This window comes from Peromyscus maniculatus, chromosome 7 (assembly GCF_049852395.1).
Source record: "Peromyscus maniculatus bairdii isolate BWxNUB_F1_BW_parent chromosome 7, HU_Pman_BW_mat_3.1, whole genome shotgun sequence".
Taxonomy (NCBI): domain Eukaryota; kingdom Metazoa; phylum Chordata; class Mammalia; order Rodentia; family Cricetidae; genus Peromyscus; species Peromyscus maniculatus.
The window spans coordinates 37548016-37557787 of NC_134858.1; the positions used below are offsets into that span (position 1 = coordinate 37548016).

General features: G+C 51.0%; 1 protein-coding gene across 1 annotated transcript; it reads left to right on the forward strand.

Annotated features, from left to right (window-relative positions):
- Nucleotides 1-3396: 3396 nt before the first annotated feature.
- Bsx (brain specific homeobox) lies at nucleotides 3397-9138 on the forward strand. The gene is made up of 3 exons (XM_006981230.4): nucleotides 3397-3865; nucleotides 5792-5988; nucleotides 7003-9138. Exons 1-3 carry the CDS (start codon nucleotides 3604-3606, stop codon nucleotides 7240-7242), a joined length of 699 nt encoding a protein of 232 aa, XP_006981292.1. The 5' UTR covers nucleotides 3397-3603; the 3' UTR covers nucleotides 7243-9138.
- The last annotated feature ends 634 nt before the right edge of the window (nucleotides 9139-9772 follow it).

Consider the following 9772-nt stretch of genomic DNA (forward strand, 5'->3'; position numbering starts at 1 on the left):
ACTTCAGTTTAGTGGGAAGCCTTGCCTGGGACCTGTAATCCCAGAGCAGGTGAGGATCAAGAGTTCAAGGTTATTCTTGCCTGCATGTTGACTTCAAAACCTATCTAGACTACATGAAACCCTGCCTAGAAAACAAACAAGAAACATAGTATGAAAAAGGATGCAAATCATATTTATATTGATCATATGTTGACTAATAATATCTGGGGTATATTGGGATTAAATATAGTACACAAATATTTGTTTTAATTTTTATTTAAAAAAATTCTTTTGGTACGGGATTTCTCTGTGTAGCCCTGGCTGTCCTGGAACCCTGCTATGTAGACCAGGCTAGTCTCAAACTCACTGCCTGCCTTTGCTTCCCTAGTGCTCGGATTAAAGTCTTAAAGGCAGGCGCCACCTGGCCTGGTTTTAAAATTTGACGGGTGGAATTGAAAATGGTCTATGTGGGTCACACTATATTATTGACGGGCACTGTTCTAGGCTTCGGGGTTAAGCTAGACAATGACACATCTGTCTTTTTGGGTTTTGTTGTTGTTTTAAAAGGAAATTGTTTCCCTGCAGCTCGTAATCTTTACCCCTATCTAAAATCTAACACTGACTTGGTTACCTAGGTTGTCCCAAGCCTGGGAGAGGTGGAGTTGGAAGGTAGAGAGCGATGCGTGTGTAATCGGGCTGCCGATTGCAATACCCACTCCCTTAGAACAAACTAGGACTGAGACCTGGAGGGGCTGGACACCGTGTGCCTGGCATTCACCCCAGAGCCCTTGTATGACTGGGCCAGAACTGGTTTTGGTCACTCAAGCGTTTTCTCAGGGGTTCTGCTCAAGGAGTCCCGGCCAATGGGAGAAACTTTATGGCATTCCTTGCCTCAGGATTTCCTCTAGGATCTGGGACATAGCCCGGCCTGGAACCTGAGGCCAGGACGGGATCAGAAACCCTTTGAGGACCAAGCATCCGCATACAGTCCGCACCCGCGCTTCCCTCCGGTTGGTGCACTGGTCTCAGGCCCCACAAGGTCCCTGGCTGCGATGTGTCTGGGACCCGAGGAGAAGGGGTCTCTGTCGTGGATAAGGATGGTGGCGGCACCGAGGATACCTAAGAGTATCCAAGGGTCTGCTTTGGTCTTGGCGGCTGGAACTCATCCAGCCTCCTAGTATTGTTCGCTAGCGGCACCGATCGGGAAGGGAAAGACGCCAGTGCCCCAGGTCTTGCACCTTTCCCAGCGTCCGTGTTTCCTCCTTCGGCTCTAACTTCTTAGGTCCTATCGCGACCTAAAGAGGCAGAGACTGGACGGCCGGATTACCGAGGAAAACGCCTTTCAGTCTCTCTCCATGGGCAGCTATGCTTTCGGCTAGCCTGGGCGTGAGCCTCCGCCACCCCCCACCCCCATCACCAGTTTCTGCCCCGGGAGAGAAGCCTGAGCCTGAGCGGAGAATACAGCATCGATGTCAGGGTATAAAGGCTGTCTGACACCAAAGGACCGGGAAGGCAATCTACTACTCCTTCTCCTCCCTTTCCCGACCCCGGATTCCTCCATCACTCGGAGATGTGTTTGTTTAAGGAAGAGTTCTCTGTGTCACCGCTCAATGACTGGCACTCAAGGACGTTCCTACTAACCCTGTCCCCCAAGTGACATTCAGTCTTTTCTGTTTCTGTGGCACAAGTTAGTCCCTGACCCAAGGAAGCTGGAAAGTCCGCCCCCCGGAGGTCGGGTGAGGATCTGAACCTAGGCTGACTGACATCCAGGGAAGTCTGGTTGTAAGGCTCCCTCCCCACAATAGCCTGCCAGCCTTGTGTTTGGAGATAGACTAGATTGATATCCATTTGCTATGCTTGGATGACTGATACCCATTTGATACATTCACACCGAGAGTAGAGATGGGTGGACTTCCATTGTGTGGACCATCACCTTTATCTCCCTCAGTGCCATAAATGATGACTCGGCCAGGACAAAAGGTTAGAGAACTTCTCTGAAGTCTACTGTCTCCTTTCGGTGGTCACCTCCTCTCCCGCCTTCTCTTCCTACTATTATAAACTTCAAAACACAAGTCACCTCTCAGACAAAGAGAGACAGTTCTGACTTCATTTACATGCCTGATTGATGTACCAAGATCTCATTTCTCTGTCCCCCCTCCCCCCCATACTCTCTCCCTCTGCTTCCTCTCCTATCTGCTTACCGGTGTGTCCGTGTGGAATAGGACACTTCCACTTCCTAGAGCACTGAAGTTTGGGGCCTAATTGATTCTGGTAATTAATTTGTTCTACCTGCTAGATCAGATGGAAATCCTGCTGCAGCGCCCAAGGATTAACACTTGACTTCCCAGCACCTCCTCTAATTATCTCATAGCATGGGTTGCAAGGACTCAGTCTCTGTTAAGACACTTTTGCTATTAGCAGTAGTGATTGGAATTGTGATGACGACTAGATATCAACAAATTAGAGCTTAAAAATTGGGAGATGGAAGAGAAGTGGCTTCTTTTAATTTCCCCGAGTTTAACATCAATAATTAGAGCAATTTTCAGAGATGCGAGCCCAAATTACTCCTGCTGTGCTGTCGATGATCACCTTAATTTTAGCAAATTGACTCCAGGGAAATAAATGTGACAGATTAGAAAAAGACAAACAGGGTGGGGGGAAAGACTGGAAAGAAGAGTAAGGAAAGAGGCAGGGGAAAGAGATGGGATAAAATCTAATGCAGTGATGGGTGACGACTGTGGCTGGAGCTGGTGATGTAGAAAAAAAAAGAACCACCACCACCAACAAAAACAAAAACAAACCACCATATGACTGAAGCGAGGAGCGGCAGGATGGAGGGTGACAGCAACGGTGTCTGTGGACAGATTTAAAATGACCAAGTCATTTGGGTGATAGACATAGACTCCCTCTGTCCACTCCCTAGATTCCAGGTAAAGCATCTTCCACCGTCATCTTTACTCCCTCAACAATTCAGTCATCCTTCCTGTCAATTTAATCTAACTCTAGCCACTTGATGTAGCAGATGGTCTGCATCTTTATTTCTTCACTTTCCTCCTCTTTGTTACTGATGACTGAAACTCTTTAAAAACCAAAACGGGCTTGAGTAAGTGCTTTATTCCTACGCTATCGGGACTCTTTTGGTATTCTGGTTTGCTAAACAACGGCTAAAAAAAAATTCGTTTTCAGTCTTTTTAAGAGACAGAACACAACACCTCTTGCAGCTCCGGGAGGGGCAGAAATTGGGGTGGAGAAGCCTGCTAGGAACCGAACCCATTGGGCTCAGCGCTCCCTGCTTGGCCAGGCTCATTCAGCACCGCGGACAGATCCCCGCCCCGCCCCGCCCCGAGCCCACCCCACCCTCCTCTCTGCCTCCGCAGCCTCGCTATTGGTTCTCCCGGCTCCCCTCTCCAAGCTGCCAATTCTCCAACACAGAGAACCAACCTACCCTGGCGCTGGAGAGGCAAGAAGACAAGCGCCGGGATAGCCCGGGTCGCTAGAGCAGCCGAAATCTGAGCCTAGGCGATCAGGAGCAGGTGCGGGCTTTCTTTCGGCTAGGCCAGCTGCGAAGCTGTCTGCCTTCGACACTTTGTCCTGGCCCAAACCCTGTGACAGGCGCTCTGCAAGATGAATCTCAACTTCACCTCCCCTCTCCACCCGGCATCTTCTCAGAGGCCCACGTCGTTCTTCATAGAGGACATTCTGCTACACAAGCCCAAGCCGCTGAGGGAGGTGGCCCCTGACCATTTTGCAAGCTCTCTGGCCTCTAGGGTGCCTTTGCTAGACTATGGCTACCCCCTTATGCCCACACCCACCCTCCTCACCCCTCATGCCCATCACCCTCTGCATAAGGGGGACCACCATCATCCTTATTTCCTGACCACCTCGGGTAAGTAGCAAAAGCCTCTAGGAGTGGGGAGAGAGAGGGTGGGCTGGGTCTTGTTATTTGTTTTGTTTTGTTTTAGCACAGCGCCCCCCCCCCCCCCCCCCCCGCCAGAGACCAGATTTGGCTGGGTGGCCTCCCTCCTTGGGTCCTTGGGTAACAGTAGAAGGTTGGGGACATGGCAGAGAGGAGAGCTTCCCTGTGGCATGCCAACTGAGTGGAACAATTCGTGGTTACTTCACAGTTTTTATAACGGGATGGGGATTGTGTCTGGCCAGAGGCAGCTGGAGTGGATGGATGTGATCATATTCCTGGTGGGCCAGTGCTCAGTCTTACTCTACGCTTCCAGGCCACTTTGTTCATATCTCAATGCCCCCTTCTCCCCCTTAGCTTCTTCCATCTCAGAAGGAGGTCCTCAGTCATTCTTGTACCACAGAATTGCCCTGAACTTTCCAGTGCAGAAACTGAAAAGGCTTCACTTGGCCAGCTCTCTTCAGCTAGGTCGGGTCAGGAACATTTGCCGATTCAGCAGAGGACATGGAAGTGAGGGAGGAAAGGAGATTCAGGTTGACAGGAAGGGTTCAGAACAGAAGAGAGCTACTGTTCTCGAACCACCTTCACTTCCAATGTTCAACGTTTAATTCATGGTCAGTCTGCTCGGTGTCTTCTTTCTTCTGGCCCAGTTGCTGGAATCAGTTGCTAAAGTATTTCAGATTGACCATTTGGCATGGAGTGGGGACTGACAAAGTAAGACTGGGCCTGGAGATGCTGGGAAATAGGTCGGTTTTGGTTTTGTTTGCTTGTTTCTCTCAGACTACACGCACACTTTCTTCTCTAGCATTTTCGTTCCAGCCAGAATAGAAAAAGTCTTCTAATCTCCATGCTGAGCACCAGAGTAAATTGGTTCCAGCAGGAGCCGAGGAAAGGTAACAGGCAACGTATGAAATATGGACGCTGGAATCTAGAAAAAAGAAAAGGTTGAAAGTGTATGATAGTTAAAACCCATTCTCAAGCGCTAGCTTAGAGAGGAGATTCTGAGGTTCCCCGTTGAGGCCCGCTTTGCTTCTGGCTTCACCACGCGGCTGAGGATGAACACTTCTCCCAGGGCTGGTATTGCCCCAAATCCGTGGTGCTAAAACAGCTTGATTTTTGTTTTTCTTCCCCGGGGATTGGTAGGCACTGGTGTCCGAGGCCTGTAGGTTTGGAGCGTCTAAAACACTGAGTAAAGCTGAGAGAGTGGCAAAACGGAAGCATCCTCCCCGGATCACCAGAAAAGGGCGCTTCAGCTCTCCTGATCCGCGGGGCTTGGAGTCGGAGGGAAAAGCTTAGGATCAGACTACAGAACAGGGTCTCCAGGGCGCCCCTGCCACTGACAAGGAAATGTCCGAGGAGAGGACCACAGTTTCTTTGGATAAGCATCCTTTTGCGCTGTTTTGTTTGGTTGCTGGAAGGGTGAGGGCGACCCGGGAAAGGTGCTTTTCAGAGTCGAGAAGGCAAAGTTCTATCTAGCCCTCGGTGTTGTGAAGGTCTGGATGGATGTGGGTGGACAGCTCCAGTACCCTCCGACTTTTGCAAGAAAACTTCGCCAAGCCGCACAGACCCAACAGGAAGTGCGCTCTGAGGAAGTCTCCAGGAAGATGATTTTTTTTTTAAAGTCCTCTGGATCTTTGCTCTATTTTTCTTTTCTGTTTTACTTACTGATTAGTATTTGTATTTTGTGATGGCCTTTTGGGAGGGATCTCCAAGCGCTATTTTTGCGATCCTCCTCTCCCCTGTCTTAGGGTTATTGGGAGATGGGATCCAGGAGCTTTGGATCAAGTACGGGACAGGTGTTCGGGAAGGCTGGGCAACGGAGTGGAGTGGAGCTGGGAGGCTGAAGGGCACTTCCTGGGGATGCCGGTTCCGTCAGTCAGACTGCTCTTGTCTCTGTAGGGGTGCCGGTCCCGGCGCTGTTCCCGCACCCGCAGCACGCCGAGCTGCCCGGGAAGCACTGCCGCCGCCGCAAAGCTCGCACGGTGTTTTCTGACTCGCAGCTCTCCGGCCTGGAGAAGAGGTTCGAAATCCAGCGCTACCTGTCGACGCCAGAGCGCGTGGAGCTGGCCACAGCCCTCAGCCTCTCCGAGACTCAGGTGGACAGGAGACCCCGGATCCTGCGCCCTGCTTTTCTCCCCTCAGCTCTGAACAGTGCCAGAAACGTCTAGTAAAAATGAATCTCTCCCCTCTCCTTCGAGGTTACCCCCAAGACCCGGCAGAATTTATACCCAATTTTCACATTAGATTTATCTACCCGCCTCTACGGGGGCGGGGATCACTTCGAGTGATTCGGTTGTCACCTCCAAGTTAGTGGTTATTTCTATTTTTCTTCCGACCAAGCGGGTGACAAGCTGATTTAGGTGGCTCTTGTTTCTGGAGAAGCTTAAACGGTTTTTTGTTTTGGAGAGGGTTTTATCGCGTAGTCCAGGCTGGCCCCCAAACCTCGTCTTCCCGCTTCAGCCTCCGTGTGTGGATTATGGGTTTACACCACCCCTCCATGCTCCGTTGACCCCTCTTCAGTGCCCCCGTGTACTTATTTCAGTGAGTACCATTCCCAGCAGCAAGTCTTCATAGGTATCCCAGGGCTTGCTCACACTGGAGTACAAGCTTCCCCTCTACTTTTCATCTTTGGTCCTATTCCTTCACCACCACCACCCGCCCCAAGCCCTTCCTTTATTCCTTCTCAGGATCTTGCTGTGAAATCACCAGCCATTCGGAGCTGAGACTAATATTCTCTCCGAGAAAAACCAGTCACTTCAATCCATTCTTGTCTTCCGGGCCCACGAGTCCCGTTGGGCCCCGGATTTAGTTGTTTCCGTCACAGGGTCATAAATGGGGTGTAAAGGAGACCCTATCCATCCAGCAAATTACTGTCCATACCATTGATCCTCATCGCTATTCTGGTGCACTCTCTCTTGGAAGCCTTAAGTTTTCATTCAGCCTAAAACGATAATGCGTGGCTTTCCCAAAAGCGACCATAGCGTCAGGACCGAATTCAACTCGGTAGACAGAGAGCCTTTTCCCTTAAACCCCCGCCACTCGCTCAGCTCTTAGCTCCGTCACCATTTGTCTGAGGAGTGACGTGATTTTGTTTGTCTCCCCTCAACCAGGTGAAAACGTGGTTCCAGAACCGGCGGATGAAGCATAAAAAGCAGCTGAGGAAAACTCAAGACGAACCCAAAGCCGCAGACGGGCCTGAGAGCCCGGAGGGCAGCCCCCGGGCCCCAGAGGCCGCGGTGGCCGACGCTCGGCTGAGTCTGCCCGCCGGCGCCTTCGTGCTTACGGAGCCGGAGGATGAGGTGGACATTGGGGACGAAGGCGAGCTCAGCTCAGGGCCGCACGTGCTCTGAGTGCTCGGGCTGGGGAGGGAGACCAGGGCGAGCAGCTCGCGGGGCCAGCCGTGGTCCTTCCCGGACAGAAAGACTCGCTGAGACTCTAGACTCTGCTCCAGTCGCCCGGGCTGGAAGAAAGACTGTGCAGTCCATTCATCAATCCGCAGGCGCCCGCGACTCGCCCCCAGCCTTCTCCCTGTCCGCATCCTGTCCCCGTCCGGGATCACCAGTGGGATCGCTGGTTCCCGCGCTCGCTCGGCGTCTTCAGCGCCCGGGACCTGCCCAGTGTCGCAGTCCAAACTGGCACCTGGGCTCGCGGTTCTACAATTCGACGGAGCTTTCTTCCCCGCTGCCAATGCAGAGCCCCTCCATCCTCCTTTCTCAGCCACTCGTCCCCTAGTTCTGTCGCCCTGTACCCGCCGCCTCTCCACCCGGACCGTAGCTTTCCCCTAAGCAGTACAGTTGACTGCAGATGAAGGGACCAGATGGCTGGGGCCATGCGGGGATCCAGGGAGAGCCACGCTGGACCTTTTAAACCTTCTGTGTCCTGGCAGGGTTGTCGGTGGCTTTTCACTATTTCTGCTCACACCCCTACCCGGACCCCACATTTCTAACTCAAATCCCTAGGCGACCCCCTTCTACGGACTGCGCTTCCATCCTCTGGGGTCCCAGTGGTCATCGGTACGCTCGGTATCCCGGGCGCTTGTGGCGCTCATGGTCCCCCACAACGTCCCTCTCCACAGACCCATGGACAGAGAAAATCCACAGCGCAATTTCTGCTTCCGGAACTTGTTGCACTCTTGTCCCGCAACCCTTTCATGTCCCAAAGGCTACTGAGATTTTAAAAGTGTTGTCTTCGGGTTGTTTGTGGACGCGCTCACTTCGTGCAGTGTTTTGGCAAGGCTACAGCCTTCGGAATTAAGGCAAAAGGTGTTGTGGATGCGCACTTGTTTGGGGGTGGGGCATTGAAGCTATGGCTCGCCGCCGCCACTCCTCTCCATTGCCCCTGGAAGGTCTTCTTTTCTCTTTCTAGGTCTGCGGTCTCTCTAGATAATAAAGGGCTTGCGGGGCAAATTGGGAAGGAGCTTAGGTTTCCGGGAATCGTTCGTTGTCCCGTTCCGCTGCTAGCAGTCACCTCCCTTTTCCCAGTTTCTTATCCCCGGTAGCAATGAACTTGGCTAATGACCTTTACTTAACACTTTCCGTCTCCTCGACCCCGACTTTTCTGTTTTCAATCACCTGACTAATGGAGATTAATGAATTTCATCCAGGTGAAAAAGGTCACCGCAAATGGTATCTTGTCTCTGCAAAACGCTGAGGGGACTGGCGCCTTTTGGTATTTGGAATGTGAAACTATGCTAATGAACTATGTGAAGACACTTAACGGACATAGCAGCCGTGAGGGAGGAGACTTCGGTTTCCGGCCTCCCTTGGCTTATTGGTTGTCTTTAGATCAGCGAGCCTAGGAAAACTGGAGAGGAATGAACGTGGCAGGTGCATTCCTCACCCTCGGGAGCAGAGATAAATAATTACAGAGACTGCAGTGGTGTGAGTTTTGGGTGTATTTAATCTTCTTCTTCTTTTTTTTTCCCCAACGAGGGGATGAATTTTCAAGACTCCTCTAGGTGAAAGTTCTGAGTTTACGCAGTGTAACAAATGTAGCGATGCTTCAAAAACAACTGGCAGAAAGGGAGCTTTAGTCTGCGTCACCGAGGAGGCAAAGCCACCACTTAAAACACAGGCGTTGTGAAGCCTGCTCTGTGGTCAGTCAAGGGGGCTGTGAACCATAGGTCAGCAAACTGAGGCTCCACAAAGTTGAATGTATCCAGGAACTGGGCTAGCTAACAGCTGGATGGACTCAGATCATTTGACTCTGTTCCCTTCTTTTTGTATGCTCTTCCCCATTGTTTCTTTACTTTCTGGTAACAATGCCTTGGCTTGCAATTTGCCCCTGTGGCTTTATAAGAACATCCTCCTCATTTCTTTAGTTTGTGTAGTTGTGGCTAATGATGCAAATTCAGGCTCAGATTTCTCCTCCTCTGTTCAGATAATGACCATATTTTTTCAAAGCCGGAGTGTCTCCAGGCAAACCCTCTACTTCCGCTACTTCCGGAAACACCGTATCTCCAGCCTTACAGAACCATTTAAAAGAAGTAGTTTACAGAAAATGCTTTACAGACACACACACACACACACACACACACACACACACACACACACACACACACACATCCCCAAACAAAAACCAACCAAACCAACAAACAAACCCTTGGGCTAGAGGAGTGTGATTTGATAATAAAAGAAAGATATCTCACATAAGAGCATGGAGCCAAAGCCAAGGGGAAAAAAACTCAAGTTTTTCTAGTCCTGTGGACAACAGCTGCTTAGAGAGAGAGAGAGAGAGAGAGAGAGAGAGAGAGAGAGAGAGAGAGAGAGAGAGATATTAAATTAGACGGTGAACACAAACTCAAAAGCACTAGGCATTTATCTTTTCTGCCTTCAGAAAATGCCAGGACTTATTCCATGGGGATCAGAGTGAGGGCACTTC

What these genes read in the sequence shown, in the direction of transcription:
- Bsx (XM_006981230.4), top strand. Translation starts at nt 3,604, where the DNA reads ATGAATCTCAACTTCACCTCCCCTCTCCACCCGGCATCTTCTCAGAGG. An exon ending in TTATTTCCTGACCACCTCGG is followed by an intron (nt 3,866 to 5,791) that starts GTAAGTAGCAAA and finishes TTGTCTCTGTAG; the next exon opens with GGGTGCCGGTCCCGGCGCTG. An exon ending in TCAGCCTCTCCGAGACTCAG is followed by an intron (nt 5,989 to 7,002) that starts GTGGACAGGAGA and finishes CCCCTCAACCAG; the next exon opens with GTGAAAACGTGGTTCCAGAA.